We start from the raw sequence: 24654 nt of genomic DNA, 5'->3' as shown, positions 1-24654 counted from the left end.
AAAGACCACATGTGGGAATTCCTCGTCCAAGAGATATTGATTGCACCTTCAAAGAGAAAGGGGTGTCCGAACATCTGGATGCTAAATTTTTCTCATTGTCAAAGGACTGTGATAACTCCGTGTTCCAGAATAGTCAGTTACGAAAGGTGCATCACTAAAAGGACCTTCCCAGGACCGACTGGCACCGCTGAGGGAGCATATTGCTGAACCCCGATTGGCCGAAAGAGAGCTCAAACAACCAATGTAAATTAAGAGGCGGAGATTGTCTCCGAAATAAAGTGTGGATAATTTTTTTTTAGGGAGAGGAGAAGAAACAAATTGCAGGAAGACTGTTGGACTACGCCCACTAGTTTGGAGTCCGAGAACTACATCTGGAGTGGTCGTGTTGACTAACAACCTGTTAGTTCCTTGTGGTGTTGTTTCTCCGTATTGATGGAGAACTGAGTTTCAAGATAAACCTGCAACTTCGACTGTTGTGTCTCCTACTACAGGAGTAAATAACTATTTATTTAACCAAGATTAGAACAAGTTGTTCTTTTGTATATATAGGGCTGTAAAATAAAGAAGTGTCTGGAAAATCTGCTTCGTTATTTGATCAGTCTTGATCAAGACATTACAGTTCTAAATACTTTATATGATTTCTTCGTTGGAATCGAATTCCAAAGGAGCTTCAAAATCTAAAACTTCAGCTTCAAAATCTAAAACATATCACTTGGCTACTATGGGTTTTTTAATTACTAGACATTTAATTATTAAAAATTATCCATTTCACTTACCAAATCAAAAATTTGCGTGAGTGTAATCCCGAGTCGTATGACGATGGGCGTTGAGGCATTTTTTACGGGTCTAACTGTGTTGTCATACCCTCGCATCAGTTTGTCAACGAGTCGTTTCTCTGCACTGTACTCGATCTCTTCTTCATCTGAAAAAAATATAAAAAGACGAATCAGAATCTCTTTGTACGGGTGAGGAATTCTAATTAATCCTGCAAGTATCCAGTTATTTTGATTAAATATGTTTATCCCTTTGCACACTTATGTAAACTCTAATTGCATCATGCTTTGTTTTTTTATATGCGATATATGATATAATTTATACATGATTATTATAGAAAACTTATGATAGTAAACATTTTTTTTAATTAATTTTTAAGAATTGTAAAAAACGTACAAGTATTTCAGAGTTTTCTAAGCACAAAAAGGGATATATATATATATATATATATATATATATAGTAACCAATCTTAAGTAAGAAAAAGTTTGAAAACGAAACAAAAACGAATTTTTCGGGTCACGAGGAATCATTATTAGACAATGTCTGTATTTCCTCACAGAAAAAATCCCTTTCTTTGAATCCCTGCCTGAGGGTGACCCTTGAAAAAGTCTTCAGGCCGGATTCTTTTTTTATATTTTTTATAATTTTTTTGGTTTAATTTTTATTTGATTTTTTGTTTTTCCTATTAACTTGATTCTAATACTTTTGTCTCTCTCTCTCTCTCTCTCTCTCTCTCTCTCTCTCTCTCTCTCTATATATATATATATATATATATATATATATATATATATATATATATATATATATATATATATATGATAATTCATCTCATTTCATTTCAGAGTGCAAAGGGAAGAAATAAGATTTCGAAGCAGATAAATCATTCTTTTTTATATTTCTTCGAAGTTTTGAAATTCAAAATTATTTTGCCTGGGAATTTCAAAAAAAGGCAGATAAACCAAAACAACTTGTTTTTAAATTCAATTTGAAAACCTAAAAATCCCTTCTGTCGACCACTATGATGATTAAACATAAGCTGCCAAGACTCAAATTTTCCCTCTAATTAGATGACACTTTAACATCCCTAAATTATTTTTTAAAAAATGCAATATATAATCATATTGTAATCAACCACTAGAGATTCGCGCAGCAGTTAGCGTATTAAAGGACAGGAGATATATCTAAAACACTCAGAAGTATAACGAAAAGTATCTATAAATTAAATTTCGAAATTACATTACATTGAATTCCTTAAAAATTAATTACATGAATTCCTTAAATTACATTGAATTTCTTAAGAAACTATAAATAAAAAACCTCATTATGAAATTCAAATATAACTAAATGTTTCCTGAACCAAACTAATAAATGATACATTGTATTTAGATAGCGCTGATACTGCTACAATTAAAACACAAATGAACTTAACCAAATTGGAAAAAAATATTAAGTTTAAATGTAAAAAAAAGGAACCAAAAAGAAGCAAAAGATGAATCCGATCTGATGACTTTTTCAAGGGTTATCTTCAGGCTGGGATTCAAACCAGGGTTTTTTTTTGTGAAGGGGGTCTGACTTTCGTCTAAAATATTGACCTCTCAAGACCCGAAAATCCCAAGAAATTGAGGTTTTGGAGATAAGAATTAATATCACAAAATTAAAGACGCTAAATTATGCAATAACAAGCAAAATATCATTTCAATTTTTTTAAAATGTAATCAAGACCACGGCAAAATTGAATAAAACAAAACTACAAAAAGATCCTTTAATCATAAAACCAAAAAACATCTTTATAATTTGAAAGCAAAGCACATACCAGTTGAAATAAAGAAAGTGAATTCTTTATTCGTTCAATAAGTGGATAATACTCACCAGATAATACTCACCATAATAAATATACTCTTTAATATTGTTGTAACAATAAACTCTAGTGTATTTGTATAAAGCATTTGAAGCATATAAAGAAAAACATTCCTTAATAAATAATTTATAAGATGAAATTTTTACAGAAAACAAATGTTCAATCACTCAAATATCAAGCAAAAAAAGATTTCCTAAATTCAAAAACAATTTAAGACTGTGAATAAAGTTTTTAAACTTTTCACCTTAATTTTAAATATTCAGAGTTTGTAAACAATTTGAAAATGTAATTTAACTATCTAATTTAAACCCATTCAATTTGCAGCACATACGAAACATTTATTTTTTTTTAAAGATGTTTACGTACTCAAGCTGTCTTTTTACCTTGATGGAAGCATGAAAAGTATGTGTAAGAAACCGAAAATTGGAAATTCAGTGAACATAGGAACTTTATATTTTACAGGAATTTTTATATACATAAAATTTAAATTAAGCATCAATGATTAAGAAAACGATAAAAAGTACTGTGGTGAATTTTTTTTGTCTGAAAGTTTTTAATGAGAAAAAGCTTTCAAAACATTTTGATGACACGTAAAGAAAAAATTGGAACAAAATTAAAATTAAAATTTAGAAACATTATACAATATACAATGTCTGTAAATTGTATCCTTCGTACCCACATTTTATTATCAAATCTTGATACTAGTGAAGTTTAATTTGGACGTCTAATATTGAAATTGCATTTTTAATCAAAAATTTACAATGTTTTTCGGTGCAATGTTTTTTTCACCACATCAAAAATTAAAAAAAAAATCATAAAAAGTTTTACTTTTATATAAATGATTTATAAGATATGGAAACACAATTTAAAAGTTTTATAACATAAAATGTTACTTTTACAATTTACATAATTTTGATGCTAGAAATGTCATTAAAATTGTTCACTAGCTCCATAGATTAAAATTTGAACGATTTACGATAAATATATGTTTAATGTATAAACTCATACATGTGTTATCAGATGAAAATTACTACACAGAAAAGCGTCATAAAAATACTATATATTTAAATACAAAATCTTTTTTAAAATTAATCTTGTCGAATTGTTACGAAAAGTATCAAAATGTGGAAAAAAATACAGAGCAGTTATATTGGTTTATCTTTTTGCTATCAAAAATAGAATTCACTTTTTTGCATCCAAATATGTTAACACATGAAGAAAAGAGGGTTGGGTGGAACTTGAAATACCACCTGTTTTTGCGTTTCAAAGTAATTAATTTGAAAAAGATCTATAAAATGAGTTGCTGAGAGTTATGATCGTTTAATTAGTTTAGTTTAGTTAGTTATATTAATGTCCCGTTTTTAAAGCGACACTAGGGCTATTTTGGGATGGACCTCGTAATTTTTGAACGTCGGTCAGATGACGAGGACTACACCTGAGCTGGCACCCCCCTCTCCACACCACATCACACTAGCGGGAGGATGTTTGTCCCGGACGGTTTAACGTGCAGATCGTTTAATAAGATAAGTATTAATGAGTACAAAGAATCCGATTAACCTTCCAGAGGGAGTGTCTCTATACCGCAATGAAAGGCCATTCATATTTTCTGGATAAGCTATTTTAAAATATAAATTCTGAAGATTTTGATTATTAAAATTTAAATGTAATGGAGTAAATATTAACGAGTACAATTATTTGAAACCATTTAATCATAACGTACAAATGCAATATAAGGCCACAGAATTAGCTGAATGTCATGAAAAATAAAACTTCTAATATTCCAACTGAAATATTTGTTTATGTAATACAAAACTATAGAAACAATTCAGGAATAAAAAAAAAAAAAATTAGATATAGAAAGCAGAATATCACTTTCATATTCACTTCATTGTATCTCATTTCACGAAAATATGCTTAAAATGTTCCAAGCATATAAATTTCTGGCAAATTGCTCATCTAAAACTTGTGATTCACTTTCTTTCTACTGTGTTTGCCATTTCTTCAGATTTGCATCTTTCACTTTTTCAAAACGTAGTTCTGCTTTCTTTTCAACACTTTGCTTGTTTTGTAAGGAGGTAGGGGCACTTAGATTAATATCTATCATAAGAACGGTTGTCAGTTGTTGTAGATATTTTCATCTCAGTAGCTTTCCTTTATTATTTGTCGAATGAATAAAGTAGTTACATTATTTTTAAACCAGCGGAAATCGTCTCCCCAAAACTTTCTCCCATACTCTAATAAATCTGCCATACCAGAAAAGGCCTTACATGGCATTGGCGTACAATAGCTACGAAATATGAACTTTTGGCGTAAATATAGCAATTTTACTGAATATATCTTGCCGAGTTACTTGGCGATTAAACTCTGGCATGCGTTAAGAGTATCCAAAAATCGAATTTGGGTTTTAAGCGCATTTTTCTCAATCGTTGATACAAAAATTTGACACAAAACTGCACTTGTAGTCACAAAATCACATATCAATTTAGTCTTTATTTTTTAATATCTACAATTGTAGAGAACTATCAGAATTTGTATCAAATATACCAAAAATGGTGAATGTCTGTCCGTATTCAAGAGAATGGCATAATTCCAGAAATTTCCATTCATGCAATGACATCCATCGATTCGTCAAACATGCTGTTTAAAGCAAAAGCTGTGGCTTTTATCACCAGTTTTGCATCAAACTTTGGTTCAAGTTGGCGAAAGTTTTGAGTTTTTGTTGCGTTTATTCATTGGTATCTAGAAGTGATCATTCGGAAACATAAAAAAACAAGAAATATTATATTTATTATGTAATTTTTAATTAAATGAAGGATATGAATCATCAGAGATTACTTCAACTCAATTTGTGGGAAGAAATTATATCCAGAAATGGACATCAAATTTATTTATTATATGTTGGGTTTAAACTTAACTTCTTTACTTGAATTATCGCTTTTCATTCTTCTCAGCAAAAATTAACATGTTCATTGCCATGAATCACGCTTGTGATTCGAACCTATATCTAAAAAGATGCAGACTTCTTCACTATCTCTTAATTGTAGTAGACAAAAGAATATTTAATTTATAAGTAAGGTTTGAATCACAGGTGATTCACACGATCAACAACTGGATAATACAAGCAAATTTAACCCGTTCATTGCCAGGCAAAAAATTGGAATTCCGTTTGGTGAGAACTCCAATTATGCGATATGACGTTATTGGCAATTAACTTGTTAACCCTTTCTAGGGCCGTGGCAAGTATGCTTCCCATCAAATTTATCAATATTTGTATGAAATTATGTAGGTTGGCGTAAGTTCTGACAATTTTTTTTAGAATGACAGAAACTCAGATGCTTCAGTTCTTTATCTCACACAAAATGATGTGTCTTGATTTGTTACTTAATTATTAATTAACCAAATTAATTCATTAGTCAAATTAAATTTATCTAATAAGCTAAATGAGTCTCTTTTCTTATTCTAATTTCAAGTCTAAAAATATTTTAACATAATATGACTAGAAAAAAATGGCCCTTTAAAGTGTTAAATCATAAAATGATGCTGTAATTCATTGCAATAATTGTGCGTAATCTACTAGCAACTAAATACTCTTAGGAGTCGCAATTGAATAAAGAAAATAGCGTATTTCCAAAACGGAATATATCTAATTAAGTTTGAAAAAAAAGTAAAAGGGTAAAAAAACCCCACTTTATTTCAGAAATATTCAAAATATTCAAAGAGAGATTATTATAGACATATATCACATCATACCAGATCTCTAGATTTAAGGTCAATACCCTCTGTATATCTTTTTTAAATAATTCAATTAACTGTCACACTATCTGCAATCTTATTAAATAAATATTGCTCCTTAACTATTTCTTAGAAGTGTAATGTTTCCTTTACTCAGGTAAAATTAATTACTCAAAATTAAAGTAGTGACAAACTGCGAAGATCCTCTTGCACATTTCAAAACTATGCAATTAATTTAGCCAAATGTTTTGTCCATACATCGTGCTTCGTTCTACTTCGTGGGAAAATAGAGAGACAGTTTCTCCCCCACGTAATTAGAATAATTAGAACAATTAAATTCAATTCAAAGACTTTTTTTACTGGTGCAAATGGGGAAAAAATAGTAATCTGCTTCACTTTCGCAACCGAAATTGCTGGAATTCGTCATTATTATAGACTGCAGATAAGAAGGGGAAATTAAACGGGGCTCTTGAAAACATTATCATTAGTTATATCGTTTTTTCTTCAGTTGGGTGTTACGTTAATTCATTGTCTTAATGCATTCGATTTATGGGATGAATAATTTTTCAGGTAACTAACTCAAGATTATTCCAAAGGAATATAATTTGTAGCTGAAAGGCGTAGAATTTTCTGCCAGTTTGATTCATTGAGTTACATCAAATTTTGAAAAAAAGTAAATATTTATTAGAAATTTTAAAACGGATACATTTGGTTGGGCCAAGTAATTATATATATATATTTGCTAGATGATGAAGAAGAAATCTAGAAATTCAAAAGATGGTGGTATGATAAATATTTAACATTTTTAAATATTTATCATACCACCATAAGTCATCTAGCATCTAATGTGGAGGATTTTTCAGGATCTTAAGCCCGTGCTCTTACAAAAACTTGATATTAAAGTTGATATTGTCCACACAAAAAAGTATAATTGAGACGAATGAATAAAAATTTGAAACTTCTCTACGCCTTATAACTCTCCACTTTCTAGAAGACTCAGACAATATTAGCCTTCATTGATCTTCATTCATAAATCTTTCAAATGTGGAGGATTTTTCAGGATCTTAAGCATGAGCTCCTACAAACATTAGCTAAAACTTTAATATCAAGTAACCATAGTCCACATGAAAAAAATATATTCAAGATGTTTGGACAATGGAACAAAATTTGAAACGTGTCAAATTCCCTAAGCCTTACACCTTGATAAATAAATTAATGTTGCTTTTTTTGATTACACACTAATTTATTTGATAGTGGAGATTGTTGCCTGGGTGAAATGACTTGAAGACACAGGTTGTCTTTTATGTGGTTTATTGGCAACATCACCGACAGTAGGCACATGATTACGCCATAGTGTAGTAGGCCTAGAGAACTGTGTGTGTGTGTGTAATGATATTTTAATTCTAATTTCAATTTAATTAATTTCCAAAACTTTATCTTAATTTAGACATCGTAAATTCATTATAAAATATTCTCTTATTTCTTGATTCAATTCCACTTTCCATTTAATTAATCCCTTCGTAAAAATAATGCGCCACCAGTACTACGTATCAAATGAAAGTGATATCTTTGGTGCCCTTGAAAAAGTGTCAAAGGTCACCATGTGTATTGAATTGGCGCCTGGCCAGAAATCCTATGTTATATAAGACTGGTGATCATTTTTTCGTCCCATTTCGCCCTGTTTGCTCTTTCTTACTTCTGCTTTTGTGTCTTGCTGCGTCTGCTTGAAAATAAATTGCTGTCCCGAGATGGATATTAAAGAGAATTAAAAATACAACGTCTCGTCTATGTCTTCAAACCTACCTTCTGCTTCAACCAAATAATGTTACATATTATTTAGCCGACAGGATTCGAAATCCATTATATATATATATATATATATATATATATATATATATATATATATATATATATATATATATATATATATACTAATATCAACAAGAAGACCACGTAATATTTACATGATTGTCAGCTAGCTCCACCCAGAAAGACCACGTGGTTAACTGAATTCTTAACACACCTCTTTAATTTCTGGAAGCCTCGGACAATATTAGCCTTTATTGGAGAAAAGGCAGTTCGGTTCGTCAGGAATATTAGTTGTGTGTAGTTAGTTCAATAAATTTTGCTTTTGGGACCATTTTGTTTCAAACTATTTGACTTATAATCGAGAACAAATGGTAAGATATCAAGCTGCAATACATCCGCCAAGAAGGGGAAATTAGAACACTATCGAAACTCCCCAACGGCCGTGAAATAAATAAATAAATGGCGTTGCTGTCTGCTATATTTTTGGCAAGGCGACGGAGTGAGAAGTGTGACATTGTAATTGTATTGTATTTACTATTGTATCGTATTGCATTACTTATGGTTTCATTACAAATTATAACTAAAATTAAATACCTTATGCAGAACTTGATGCTCATGATTCTCTTAGAGAATACTCATGGGATTGACTAATGTAGACAAATCACACGTCTTCATAGAATGATTAGAAACTTCAGCTTCACGGGAAGCGGTTTCGAACTGTGCAATGGGTTTTGTGACTACGTTAATTTTGTTTTCAGATACTTCAAGATCCTCTTTCTTAGATTTCAACAACGAAAGAAAATCTTGCGATTAGATAAATATTGGTGAAACAATGAAAACAATTTGAATTTCCTTGCAACAACAAAATTTATTGTTGAAAGTATCGAAAAAAAAATACATTTTAAAAATGATCAAAATTCGGAAAAAATAAATGATAATTAAATTTATAAAAATTATGAAGATAATATTTTTAAATTTTAAATTGTGGCATTTAAAATCATTTTTATGTGGTATTATTTTCGAAAGTTATATTGCACTGAAACGTAAATTGTTTTTAATTCATTAAAATAATTATTGAAATTTCGAAAAATATCGGTGTAATGAACTTCTCCGAAACCTTTCAAAAACGTCTACATTTTAATGCAAAGAATATGTGTACCGAATTTATTTATTCTGGGTAATGGTCAGCTATCTAGAGAGCAGACACGCACAAACGCATCATTTTATATATATGATATATTAATTTTCTGATAGGGTGGGGAAAAATAGCTTAAGCATTCGAACTTACATTTCCATAGATATATTGGAAACACAATCTGGTAAAGATCTAATGTCTTGATATCAGGACCACATGCCTACTTCCTCTATCTGGTACATTTAGTATTGTACCGCGGTACATTTAGTATTGAAAAATAATCTCTCGAAAATCACAAGACGTTTATTCGTAGGAATATTTAGAACATGCAGGAAATTACAGCAATTATGAGTCACAATTTCGCAGCTCCAATTCAACTAATACAACAGGAAACAGCTTCCAAATACTGAGGTCTGTAATACTTCAGGCAGATAACAGCTTCTGAGCACTGGACTAACACTCGTCTTTATTACTCTCTAATTGATCATGGTCAATAGGGCAGTGGTATTTATACCTGATTTGGCGTGAAAATCTAGGACTCTCGCCAAGGTTCTGGAGGGTTCTAGGCTTACAGCTTAAGTCATCCTACAACTTAAGTCATGGAATTTTCCAGAACTATCTATTTTACGCCAAGTATCTTACCAGAAGGTTCCAAGTCGCCAAATCCCTGGAAATGCCGTTTTTACGTAAAAATACTCCTAAATTACGCGATTTTCACTCCAGAATCTGAGTATTTCAGATCTGTCTCAGATATTTGAAAACGAATAGAAATATTTACAGAAAAAATTACAAAGTTTGTTACAGTATTTTATTTATTACATTCACATTTTTACGCATAAAATAGTAAGACTGAGAGTCAAAACTTTTGACGGAATTGGAGCAATATTTGATACAGATTTCTGTAAATATCAAATATCAAATTCGATTCGATAAGGTATTTTTTTTTTCATTTTTTTTAATAATTACCAAAGTATTTGTTATTAACTCAAGGTGATGTGGAGATTAATGAAAATATCGAGATTACAGTTGTTTAAGTTTAGAGTACTTAACGCTTTGATACTTCCTAAATATAAAGTTTAAAAAATTTAATCGCAATGGTAAAGTCGATGACTGCTTCTGACTGCTTCCACTGACTCATTTTTTTACTTCCTGGTGTACGAAGTACAAAAAACGTTTTGTAGTTGTCAAGGAAAATTACAATTCTAGAATTTGACGAATTTCCACATTTTAGATCTCCTTAACTTTGAAAAATACATTTTTGGCCATATGCCTATCTGTGACAAAAATAACTCAAAAAAGGCAGATGAAATTTAACTTTCATCTGCCTTTACACCAAATTTGTAAATTTTACACAGATTTTGAGCAAAATGCATTGAAAGAAAGTATGTCAGTTCGGATGTTCGAATATAAATTAATACGATAACTGCAAAACGAAGATAAAATTCGAAACAAAAATTTAATATCTATAGAGTAGACACTTATCAAATATTGAATTTAATCATACAGGTTGACCGTCTGTCGATACGTACTTTCAGAAACAAGTAAACACGATAATTCAAAAGCTCAGTAACATAAATATATCAAATTTGGCATGTAATTTTATCGGTGTAGCTTTCTGTCAAATTTTATTTTGAGCGGTTGAGAAAAAAAATCGTGTAAAAGGCAATTTCAATTTTCGGATATTATTAACCGGGTACTATTTTCGGATACTTCGGATACTATAATCACGAAAAACTTCGCCAAGGATCACCCAATAGATTCAGTAAAATTGTAAAATTCACTCTAAATTTAATATTTCATAATTATTGTGCACCATTGTCGTGCAAGTCATTATCTGAAATAACACTATTATTTGAGATTACGCGAGAAGTTTTGAGGAAACAACTCCCACTTTTCTTATTTTCTTCATTTGGAGAAAAGTCTGGTTAGCTGTAATATCTTTATAAGCTTATCCAGGATTAATATCAGCAATTCTAGTTATTATATGACGCTTATTTTCCTGTAATTAGTAACGAATACTACAGGCTAGATATTTTACATTACATTATGGCATAATATGGTTCAGGCACTGGTCATGAAATGTGAGCTTAAGATTTCACAATTATAATAATAAAATCTGTAATAAACATTTGCTTAAATATATGAAGGAATTTGAAATTTAACATTATTGCTGCCATTTTCATCAAATATGTGGAGACATTTTTAAAAGACAACCACGATAATTCTAACGTTATTTTTCTATATAATTTTCTTTCATGTCTATAGTTTCTAAGCGTAATAAGTCCTCCCCCCGAATGATAAGATAAATTCGAAATGTATAAAGTCAAATGTCCAACATTTTTTTCTACTTCTTTATTCGATTTCTCTTGCTTTCTAATGCTTCTTTGAGAGTTCAAAACATTTGGCAATTCGTAGGTGCTATGCCTGGATTATAAAGAGAAACTTTGGGTACATTTGAGGACTTAGGGCATAACAGTGCAGTATGAAAGTCTTTTGGACAGACATATGCTTTACCATATCCAAACTCTCACTGTAGTATATTGCATTAATTATGCTTCAATATTTTCTTTTCAAATTAAAAAATACTCTGTAGATCACAGTCCAATTGTTCATTGATCTCGGGTAATGATTACCAGTAGAATTTTCAAATAATTCACAGTTAATTTTAAACAACTTGTGCCATTCTAATTTTCCACATCTTGCTACGGCGCCATTACTTAGGTAGACATTTAATAGGTGAAAAATTTCAACAGGTTTAGTTTTACATTTGTTAAAACTATAAAGATTATTCGTTGTGGATTTGCACTGAATACTTTAAATTGATTCGTCTTGATAACGAATAAATAAAGTAATATTTGATAAATAAAACGATGCCAAATGATTATTTAAATTTCAAATAATTTGACTATAGTTGCCATAGTAACATAAAATCGTCTGCCACTGTTAAGAAAAGTTTCGTGTAGAATTGAATAACTCTCTTAGACAAATGGACCTAGAGTAAATCCACGAGGTCTTCAGGTCTATTACTATAATAATAAACGGAAGTAAGTGTCGATCAATCTGGATTATGGGAAAGTAATTAGATGCTTTGACAGCATTCTATCCATCTGGCATTCCCTACAAATTGGATAAATCTTACATCCTTCATTAAAAAAAAATATTATACGGTTACAAGACCATTCGCAAATATTAAATCGTCAATTCAGACTGAGTGTTTTATTCGAATTCAAGGAAAATTCACCATGTTAAAAATCTGTTTAAAAATGCTCTAAAATATTTAAAGGAAAATAATATCCTATTTTAAGATAGTAATACTAAACAAGATATTAACTGATATCACACTACTTTACATAGTTTTTTTATTTAATTCTTTTAATTAATATTTACAGGTTTTTGCTTTGACAAAAAATAAAATTTTCATAAATTACTAACCGCTTTTGTGACCAGCTTGTTCGATCGGAATATTTATTTTTTTGGCGTTAAATATTAATGTGACAAGTATGTATATATTTTAAATTTCACTTAAAAATATGAAAACTAAAAATATGGAAAATATGAAATTAACTGAATTAGTCCAAAAATTATAGCACAGGCAATTAAAATATTTTATTTAATTGACCGTAATAGTGCAATCATTATAGAAAATATTTCATAGATGTAATAGTGCATTAATTACAGTAAATGTAAGTAATTCGATAATCATTACTTTATTACACTTACTGTTTCATATATACAATGAAACAAATGCGGAAGTAAAGTGAAAATGTCTAAAGAAGGTTTTTTTTTTTTTTTTTAGTCTCAATTTTAACATTGGCAAAAGTATTGTATGTTTTAATGGATGAGTTTAAATTTCACAACATAAATTTTTTTTTACAAATTATAAAATAAATTATTAAAAATAAAGAAACCACAATATAGAAATGAAATTAATGTCACTAAACATTATCGCATAATCTTAAGTTTAAGATAATGAAAAAAAAAACTGTTTTTGTGAAATAATAATTTTGGAAGAGAAGTTCATGCATTTTCATAAGTAAATCATAGCAATTACCCATCTGGAATGGTAAATCATATTTTCCGATTAAACTTTTTTTGATGTATATTTCTTTGTTTCTTTTACTTCTTTTTTCCCTTTGGTAAATCGTATTTAGAGCAATTCTAATAATATTTAACTTAATTAACTAGCGAAAAGTGGAATGAAGTGTAGCTCTTATAACGTTTAAAGAAATCGTCTGAAATGTTCACAGAAGGAATTATTTACTTTTGATAGTTGCCATTCGAAAATACGTAATAAGAATGATTTCTGTACCACGTTAGCGTTCTATATATATATATATATATATATATATATATATATCTGTAGAAAATAAAAGCATTAAGAAGGATAAAATATCGTAAATTTTAATAACATAGAAAACAAAGAAATTTGTTGCGCTTTTTAAGCGAATTATCAAATTTAAAAATATTTTTAGAAATTCATATGCATTCTCAAAAACGCATATTTTCTTATATATTTTTTTTATTTTATAACTTTTTGGCGGAGGGCGTTTAAGCTTTAAACTCTTCGTAAAATACCTGTTCTCTTTTTTTTCATCTTTATACTCTGACTTTTGCTGTCTGTTCTTATTGCAGTTCCGTTTCTATATTTAATATCCGGCAAAATAGAAAAAAATGTTCCATTTTTATTAGTTTGACGATATATTTTTTTAAAAATATGAATTCGTATATTGGTTTTTTTAAAACAAATTTTAGAAACAATATAAGGCATTCCATTGAAATTCTTATACTATATGTGACGATAATTATATTTTTAAATAAATAAAGCAACAAAAATATTTAGTTTGATGTTACATGCGGAGAATAGTATGAAATTTTCTTAAAAGGACACAAATAAAGATAAATAAATAAAAATAAAACCGAATAAATTATTTTAATAATAAATGATGCTCTTGTATTTATTTAAAATTAACTGTTATATGAACTAAACAGTTTTTAAAATAGTGTCTCTAATGCAAACGATTTAAAAAAAACATCATTATAATTTGAAAATTTGTTTTATAACATAATTTTTATTATTTAATTTTTGTTCCATTATAATTTCTGAAAAAAATGATAATAGCGTTTCTTAATAAGTAATATTCATTTAAGAATCTTGAAATATCCTATTTCTCTACATTAATTGCAAGTATTTAATCCTAAATAATGCATTAGTTTTGTTAATCTTCTTATTTAAGATGCCATAGAAACTAATATTTAAAGTAATATAAGAGAAGGTTATTTCTAGGAAGTTTTAATGAAGTATCATTAATTAGATTTCATGTACTTTTTTTACTTCGAGGAAACCAAAGGGTTTAAAATAAAAGTAAAAATATTGATGAAAGAAGGTGTTGAAATACATTTAAAAATGCAAATCATTTAAGGTTCTACATTATTAAATCATAAACTAACAAAAAGCATTATATTATTTAGGATTAAGAAATGTGAATAAAATCATTATTTTCTTGTTTAGTAAAATTGTTTGTAGATTATATCAATTTCAATACTCCAAGTTATAATAACAGTAAATTAAATAAGTTTTTGTATTTTTCAGATTAAATTATTTAAAGTTTAATTCAAAAGCACACTTTTAACTATTAAAAGAATTCAAATTTAATCTGGAGTTTCAAATATTACACTCTATTTATATATAAAAATATTATACTATTATTTCAAATAATATATATTATAAATCAAATATTATATGTTCAAATATATAAATATAAAACAGCTGCATATTTTTCTAAAATATTAAATTTAATATATTTTGCATACTATAGCACATCTTTTTGGTAAACATTTTCAATGAATTATATTCATGAGAGGAATATGAAGTTTAAAACAGAAAAATCTTCTCATCACTTTTATTCATATTTCTTATCTTTGAGAATTGTGTTTTTCTCTCTAATAGTGATCTTAATGACCTTATCAGACTGTTTTTAGAAACCTATGATAAAATCATACCTATTTTCTTATGGTATCTATAACTTTGTTACAGCAAGTATTCTTAATTTTTTACTTCACTAATAAAGACGCAGTTCAATGACAAATTGTTTTCTTTTTTTCTTTTCTGAAATTAATTAAAATTCTGAATTCAAAATTAATTAATTTCTTTTCTAAAATTAATTAATTTTCTGAATTTAATTAAAAAATGTCTCGATTCTTTATTATATATATTAATAGATTCTTTAATTCACTATCAGGTGCAAACTGTAGCATAAATTCAAAATTTATTTTGAATTATCAAATTAAATAATAATTAAACACAATAAATATTTAAATATAATAAATATTTAAATATTTCAAAAAGGTCATAATATAAATTTCCATGCTGGAGGCTTCAACAATTTGAATATATAAAATGGAAGCAAATATCATGTCTGTTAAAAGCATAAGGAGATGAATTCTGCAAAACTTATTGGTTTATAATATCAAATAAGCTCTTATTGATCAATATTAGAACCCTTTGGACCTCATGCAAGATATTCAGTGTGCCAATTTTCGTTGTGCCGTAGATATTACTACATCGGCGACTTCCGGAAGAATATTTTTTTTCTCGTGGAATTCACCTCCGCACTCCTTCCATAATGTAATAAAACTGGTTTTGTAATTACGAGATGAAACGTTCTTTGAGATAAAACGAATTTTCTAGATAAAATTTAGAACATCTCTAGGTAGCTGCCTAGATCGTCTAGCCAGAAATCCACAACTCTGCAACAAAAAAGGAGTGACAAATCGATTACAAAATTCAATCATTACAAACTTTCGCAGAAATCAACTTAAATAAAAGCATGCAACCGTGCCGGTAAATAAAATTTAGAAAAATCTCTAGGTAGCTGCCTAGATCGCCTAGCCAGAAATCCACAACTGTGCAACAGAAAAGGAGTGACAAATCGATTACAAAATTCGGTCATTACAAATATTGAAAGTCCTCAACTTACATACAAGAGTGCGAATAAGGCGATAAATAAAATTTAGAAAATCTGCCATAACATAAATCTGTCATACATCATACATACATACAGGAAAATCTCTAGGTATCTGCCTAGATCGCCTAGCCAGAAATCCAGAATTGTGCAATAGAAAAGGAGTGACAAATCGATTACAAAATTCGGTCATTAAAAATATTGAAAATCCTCAACTTAAATACAAGAGTGCGAGTAAACCGATAAATAAAATTTAGAAAATCTTCCATAACATAAATCTGTCATACATCATACATACATACAGGAAAATCTCTAGGTATCTGCCTAGATCGCCTAGCCAGAAATCCAGAATTGTGCAATAGAAAAGGAGGGAGTGACAAATCGATTACAAAACTCGGTCATTAAAAATATTGAAAATCCTCAACTTAAATACAAGAGTGCGAGTAAACCGATAAATAAAATTTAGAAAATCTTCCATAACATAAATCTGTCATACATCATACATACATACCGGAAAATCTCTAGGTATCTGCCTAGATCGCCTAGCCAGAAATCCAGAATTGTGCAATAGAAAAGGAGTGACAAATCGATTACAAAATTCGGTCATTAAAAATATTGAAAATCCTCAACTTAAATACAAGAGTGCGAGTAAACCGATAAATAAAATTTAGAAAATCTTCCATAAAATAAATCTGTCATACATCATACATACATACAGGAAAATCTCTAGGTATCTGCCTAGATCGCCTAGCCAGAAATCCAGAATTGTGCAATAGAAAAGGAGGGAGTGACAAATCGATTACAAAACTCGGTCATTAAAAATATTGAAAATCCTCAACTTAAATACAAGAGTGCGAGTAAACCGATAAATAAAATTTAGAAAATCTTCCATAACATAAATCTGTCATACATCATACATACATACCGGAAAATCTCTAGGTATCTGCCTAGATCGCCTAGCCAGAAATCCAGAATTGTGCAATAGAAAAGGAGTGACAAATCGATTACAAAACTCGGTCATTAAATATATTGAAAATCCTCAACTTAAATACAAGAGTGCGAGTAAACCGATAAATAAAATTTAGAAAATCTTCCATAATATAAATCTGTCATACATCATACATACATACAGGAAAATCTCTAGGTATCTGCCTAGATCGCCTAGCCATAAATCCAGAATTGTGCAATAGAAAAGGAGTGACAAATCGATTACAAAACTCGGTCATTAAAAATATTGAAAATCCTCAACTTAAATACAAGAGTGCGAGTAAACCGATAAATAAAATTTAGAAAATCTTCCATAACATAAATCTGTCATACATCATACATACATACAGGAAAATCTCTAGGTATCTGCCTAGATCGCCTAGCCAGAAATCCAGAATTGTGCAATAGAAAAGGAGTGACAAATCGATTACAAAACTCGGTCATTCAAAATATTGAAAATCCTCAACTTAAATACAAGAGTGCGAGTAAACCGATAAATAAAATTTAGAAAATCTTCCATAACATAAATCTGTCATACATCAAACATACATACAGGAAAATCTCTAGGTATCTGCCTAGATCGCCTAGCCAGAAATCCAGAATTGTGCAATAGAAAAGGAGTGACAAATCGATTACAAAACTCGGTCATTCAAAATATTGAAAATCCTCAACTTAAATACAAGAGTGCGAGTAAACCGATAAATAAAATTTAGAAAATCTTCCATAACATAAATCTGTCATACATCATACATACATACAGGAAAATCTCTAGGTATCTGCCTAGATCGCCTAGCCAGAAATCCAGAATTGTGCAATAGAAAAGGAGTGACAAATCGATTACAAAACTCGGTCATTAAATATATTGAAAATCCTCAACTTAAATATAAGAGTGCGAGTAAACAGATAAATAAAATTTAGAAAATCTTCCATAACATAAATCTATCCTACATCATACATACATACAGGAAAATCTCTAGGTATCTGCCTAGATCGCCTAGCCAGAAATCCAGAATTGTGCAATAGAAAAGGAGTGACAAATCGATTACAAAACTCGGTCATTAAATATATTGAAAATCCTCAACTTACATACAAGAGTGCTTGTAAACCGATAAATAAAATTTAGAAAATCTTCCATAACATAAATCTGTCATACATCATACATACATACAGGAAAATCTCTAGGTATCTGCCTAGATCGCCTAGCCAGAAATCCAGAATTGTGCAATAGAAAAGGAGTGACAAATCGATTACAAAACTCGGTCATTAAATATATTGAAAATCCTCAACTTAAATACAAGAGTGCGAGTAAACCGATAATTAAAATTTAGAAAATCTTCCATAACATAAATCTGTCATACATCATACATACATACAGGAAAATCTCTAGGTATCTGCCTAAATCGCCTAGCCAGAAATCCAGAATTGTGCAATAGAAAAGGAGTGACAAATCGATTACAAAACTCGGTCATTAAATATATTGAAAATCCTCAACTTAAATACAAGAGTGCGAGTAAACCGATAAATAAAATTTAGAAAATCTTCCATAACATAAATCTGTCATACATCATACATACATACAGGAAAATCTCTAGGTATCTGCCTAGATCGCCTAGCCGGAAATCCAGAATTGTGCAATAGAAAAGGAGTGACAAATCGATTACAAAACTCGGTCATTAAAAATATTGAAAATCCTCAACTTAAATACAAGAGTGCGAGTAAACCGATAAATAAAATTTAGAAAATCTTCCATAACATAAATCTGTCATACATCATACATACATACAGGAAAATCTCTAGGTATCTGCCTAGATCGCCTAGCCGGAAATCCAGAATTGTGCAATAGAAAAGGAGTGACAAATCGATTACAAAACTCGGTCATTAAAAATATTGAAAATCCTCAACTTAAATACAAGAGTGCGAGTAAACCAATAAATAAAATTTAGAAAATCTTCCATAACATAAATCTGTCATACATCATACATACATACAGGAAAATCTCTAGGTATCTGCCTAGATCGCCTAGCCAGAAATCCACAACTGTGCAACAGAAAAGGAGTGACAAATCGATTACAAAATTTGGTCATTACAAATATTGAAAGTCCTCAACTTACATACAAGAGTGCGAATAAGGCGATAAATAAAATTTAGAAAATCTTCCATAACATAAATCTGTCATACATCATACATACATACAGGAAAATCTCTAGGTATCTGCCTAGATCGCCTAGCCAGAAATCCAGAATTGTGCAATAGAAAAGGAGTGACAAATCGATTACAAAACTCGGTCATTAAAAATATTGAAAATCCTCAACTTAAATACAAGAGTGCGAGTAAACCGATAAATAAAATTTAGAAAATCTTCTATAACATAAATCAGTCATACATCCATTTTCTAGCAATGCTTTACAAAGTCTTCTAACATTGTCCTATTGTGAAACTAAGTATATATCATAGCAATACATTTTATTAACCAGGTATTTCTTATCCATCTTGAGCCCTAAGCGCCTTGGGATCTCTTATTCTGATCGAAAGCGAGAAAAGAGACAGGCAGACTAATTAGATTTCCTGAATCGAATACCGATTGCGAAGTTTTGACAGGAAAACGTCTATCAAAATCCCACGGGAAATGATGGCGTTAATAGCACGTACCCTGTCATGCATCATTGGGCCGTAAATGCTTTTATCAAGTTAATAGAAAATCTCATCAATATGCATGCAGACGAATGCTAAGGTGGAAAGATATTAGTTTTAACTTGAGTAGACTATTGCGATGGAAATATAGAGTTTTTTTTTTCTCTTCAGTTAATCTGGGTGGAAGTTTCTGTCAAAATGCAGGTTTGATCAAGTGTTTATTAAGTAATTTATCAGGTGGCCATCAAAGAACGTTGTTAGCTTTATTAATTTTTCGAAATTAAAAATGAATAAATTCATATTTTGTGAAGGAAAATTCGAGACACATTTTGCCAAGAATTATTTTCTTTTGATTTTGAAGACATGGTAACAGTTGTTAATATGCTTGCTGAACTTGATGGATTTTATTTTTGATGAATTAACATTTCCTCTTTGAGAAAATATATCAAAAATTGTTTGTTTGTTTCTTATGGCACTTGCCACTGACAAGCCCACTGTTACGAAGACAGCGATTTAAGCCTGAGGGGGAACGTCTCTTATTTTTTATAGCAGCGCCAACTAGGGCCAAGAGTACGACTTTGCCACTCAAGCATCACTCATTCGCTTGCACAACCCCTTTTTACAGGAGGGCACATTCACACATATCACAGATAGAACAACAGAAGAACAACCATGCCCAAACCGGGACTCGAACCCGGGACGCCCAGATCACGGGGAAGACGCGCTACCCCTATGCCAGGACGCCGGCATATCAAAAATAAAAGAACATATATTGTTTGATCGTTGATAATTTATTATTTTTCATTTAATTTGAAAGTTGTATTTTCTCTAGTCTCGGTGTTTAGGACATAAATTCAGATAGTATACAAGTTCATAATTATTATCATGTTAAATGGTGCAAGAGTTGAACTGACATTGCCGCACAAATCAGAATAACCAACAATCGCCGTGGCTTAGTCAGCAGAGCATCTCTTTCTAATTTTTGGTCCCTGATTTTCGAATTCAAGCCACGAAGTTTTATCTAAAGACTGTAATTCTTTTATTTTAACTGTTATCTTTTGTTTATATAAGATCTAGAAGGTTCTAGACCATTCTTAAATATTTATATTGAATTGTTCTCGAATATTCTATATATGTATGAAAGCTGTGCCTCATCGGTGATGGATAAGTCTCAGTCTCGTGCTGTTGTGAGTTGCTTAGTCTAATTGTTTATTTAAACTAACAGCGTAGTTCTTTACATCTTCGTTACAATATTCTTGAAAAGGTATATATATATATATTCATTTTACAATGATATATAAAAATTATTCATTTTTAATGATATTTTCAGACGTCATTGCAGCAAATATTAGATTTTAACTTAATTTTAATTAATTATAGTTAATATTACAATTAAAAATCCCTTTGAGGTGCATATTTGCTCTTTTCAAAATATAATTCATTAAATAAAAATATTTCTTGAAACTTTGGTAACTATAGGTTCAAATATCTTCCCTGTTTGGGTTCAAGAAATAAGTATTCTCTTTTGCTATTGATAAAGATAAATGTACCCCCCCCACACACACATTTTTAAAGAAGGAGACCGAACACTTCTTGTTTCTGAGTTAGTAGTTAAGTTTCTTAAGATATATATATATATTTACTTAATTCTATTTTCCCTGCACAGAATTTGAATTCAAGTCACATGAAAAGAACATTGAGAGTTTTTTTTTTTCTTTTCATCATTTTCTAACAAACTTAAATTGCGAGTCTTGGTCATTCTGAACCCCCTTTTACGTCACAGGAAATCGTACTCCCTTTTCCTTAGTCTCAGTTTTAATTTTCTACCACTTTCTAATTCAATTTTCAAAGACGTATGTGACTTGAATTAGAATATAACTCTACGATACTACACTAATTTCTAGTTACGCGTCTTCTTCTATTGATAACTATTAAAATTTGAAAAAAAAGTAACATAATTACCTTCAAAGAATCACATATTTTCAATTTAAAGGAGTTTTTTTAGTTGGTATCTTTATGTCAAATCCAAATTTCAATAATAGTGGTGGACATTGATACTTATTATAGATGATGGCATACAATATGTTCATATGATATCATTTCTTACTTAAACTTTTATATTATACAAAAATATATTTAAAATATTAAATATTTATAACTATGAATTATCAACGCACATTTTTTTTATATATTATGAATTTTATAAGTAAAATATTTTTTGAGATGAATGATATAATCGGCAAAAATCACAATCCCTTTATATATGAATGAACTTCATGTCCTAATTTTAGACCAAACCCATCAACAGGTTGACAGGCTATCTGTGTATCGATTCATGCATATTTGGTCATAATTACTTAATCAGTGGGAGTTGACTGTGAAATTTACTCAGTCATGTTTTGTGCATCATAGAATATGGAAGAAAATTAGCATGTAATTTGCATAATTAATTTCCCTCTTCCTAGATCCAAACTTTGATGAAGGTCTGCTGCGTTAGTAACAATATTAAATACCGATACAATTTCCCTTGTTTAAATCACATGCACGTAAATGAAGCATTGGAGTTGTGTCCGACTGGCTGGATTCAAAATTCAAATTTACAAAAGTTGCATTGTGTTCAGGTAATAAAGTAAGACTTGAGATACCAATCCATTCCAAGCCAGTAGGGGATATTCTTCAACGGATTCAAAATGTACTTGGATAATTTATACATCGGTTAATCAGATTTAAAATCTGAAACTTTCCTGATACGAAATTCAGATTTTACCAAGACAAGAGACGATTGCTCTTCGAACTTGAACAGATTCATCTAATCTATCTACAAAGCATCGAATCTACTATATTCCAGACTCTATCAACAAGAAATCGCATCTGTTCATTTACAAAATTTACCAAGATGCCATTGCTTCTATCGATTTGGAAAATTTACCAAGAGGCCACTGTATCTATCAATTTGGAAAATTTACCAAAAGGCCACTACATCTATCAATCTGGAAAATTTACCAACAGACCAGTATATCTATCAATTTAGAGAACACACCAAAAGGCCACTGTATCTATCGATTTAGAAAACATACCAAGAGGCCACTGCATCTTTCAATTTAGAAAATACACCAACAGGTCATTACGTCTATCAATTTAGAAAATGCACCTAGATGCCACTACATCTATCAATTTGGAAAATTTACCAACATACCACTATATCTATCAATTTAGAGAACACACCAAGAGACGACTGTATCTCTCGATTTAGAAAACATACCAAGAGGCCACTGCATCTTTCAATTTAGAAAATACACCAACAGGTCATTACGTCTATCAATTTAGAAAATGCACCTAGATGCCACTACATCTATCAATTTGGAAAATTTACCAACATACCACTATATCTATCAATTTAGAGAACACACCAAGAGACGACTGTATCTCTCGATTTAGAAAACATACCAAGAGGCCACTGCATCTTTCAATTTAGAAAATACACCAACAGGTCATTACGTCTATCAATTTAGAAAATGCACCAAGATGCCACTACATCTATCAATTTGGAAAATTTACCAACATACCACTATATCTATCAATTAGGAGAACACACCAAGAGACGACTGTATCTCTCGATTTAGAAAACATACCAATAGGCCACTGCATCTTTCAATTTAGAAAATACACCAACAGGACGCGACATCTGTTAATTTAGAAAATATACCATCCGGACACTGCATCTAACAATTTAGAGAATATACCAATATGTCACTGCCTCTATCAATTTAGAGAACTGCCTATTATCAATTTAGAGAATACACTAACAGGTCATTACATCTATCATTTTAGAAAGTATAGGGTTGAATGTATCAATCCATATTTACAAAGTTTAGTTGTGTGGCAGCGGAGTGAATAGCTGTAATTAAAAATTAAAAAACACTGCATCTATCAGTTCAGAAAATATACCAACAGGTCATTGATTGTTAATATATTTTCTAAATTAATAGATCAATCATATCTACAAATTTCGAGAAACCACCAATTGAGTAACGCCAAAATGAACGATGGAAATAATAACTCCATAATATCCATTTATGCTTCGGTCCATATTGATTTATATTCAAGAAGAAAGAACTATTAGAAAATCATAAATTATCATAAATATTCTTCCAATAGTTTTCTTTACCAATAGTTATTTGGAACATATTGTTCTCAAGACAAAACTATGCACACACTTAAAGTGGAATAGTTAAGATATAGAATTTCAATAAGATATCTGTGATATCAATTATGTAATTAAAATAATATTTAGATATTGAACAATTACTAGAATGCATCTGATTTATTTAAAAAGAATGTATAGCAAGTGAAAACACTGTTGAAAATCCGTGAAGAAAATCACTAAATATCTTAAAAATTCTATCAACTACAGACGGGGAAGCAGACAGAAGTTCGATTCTTAAAATATATAAAGCCACAGTACTTTCTAAACTAAATAACGATTGTGAAATTTATGGATCTGCACGAAAAAATGTGTTATTAAACTTGGATACAATTCATCACGTCGCTCTTCGATTCTGTTCAGGAGCTTTTAGAACATCACCTGTTAAGAGCCTGTATGTCGAATGCTATGAGTCTGCTCTTGAATTAAGATGGAAGATGCTATCCCTCAATTATTATTTTAGAATCGAAACAAATGTGAATCATCCATTCCATAATTTTAAACTTCGTATATAATCCATAATTTTATATGTATCTTCGTATCTTCCATAATTTTAGTTCG

At 30.0% G+C, this 24654-nt stretch overlaps 1 protein-coding gene across 1 annotated transcript in view; it reads right to left on the bottom strand.

Annotated features, from left to right (window-relative positions):
• The window catches only part of LOC129966920 (neuronal acetylcholine receptor subunit alpha-10-like), a 640729-nt gene that overhangs the window by 264639 nt on the left and 351436 nt on the right, over window positions 1-24654 (bottom strand). The window contains exon 2 of the mRNA XM_056081538.1: window positions 777-922. Coding sequence (XP_055937513.1) covers window positions 777-872 — 96 coding nt within the window. The 5' untranslated portion in view covers window positions 873-922. The remainder of the gene's footprint in view (window positions 1-776; window positions 923-24654) is intronic.

Source organism: Argiope bruennichi, chromosome 4 (genome assembly GCF_947563725.1).
Source record: "Argiope bruennichi chromosome 4, qqArgBrue1.1, whole genome shotgun sequence".
In the NCBI taxonomy this organism is placed as follows: Eukaryota; Metazoa; Arthropoda; class Arachnida; order Araneae; family Araneidae; genus Argiope; species Argiope bruennichi.
This window is presented reverse-complemented; position numbering and strand designations above follow the sequence as displayed.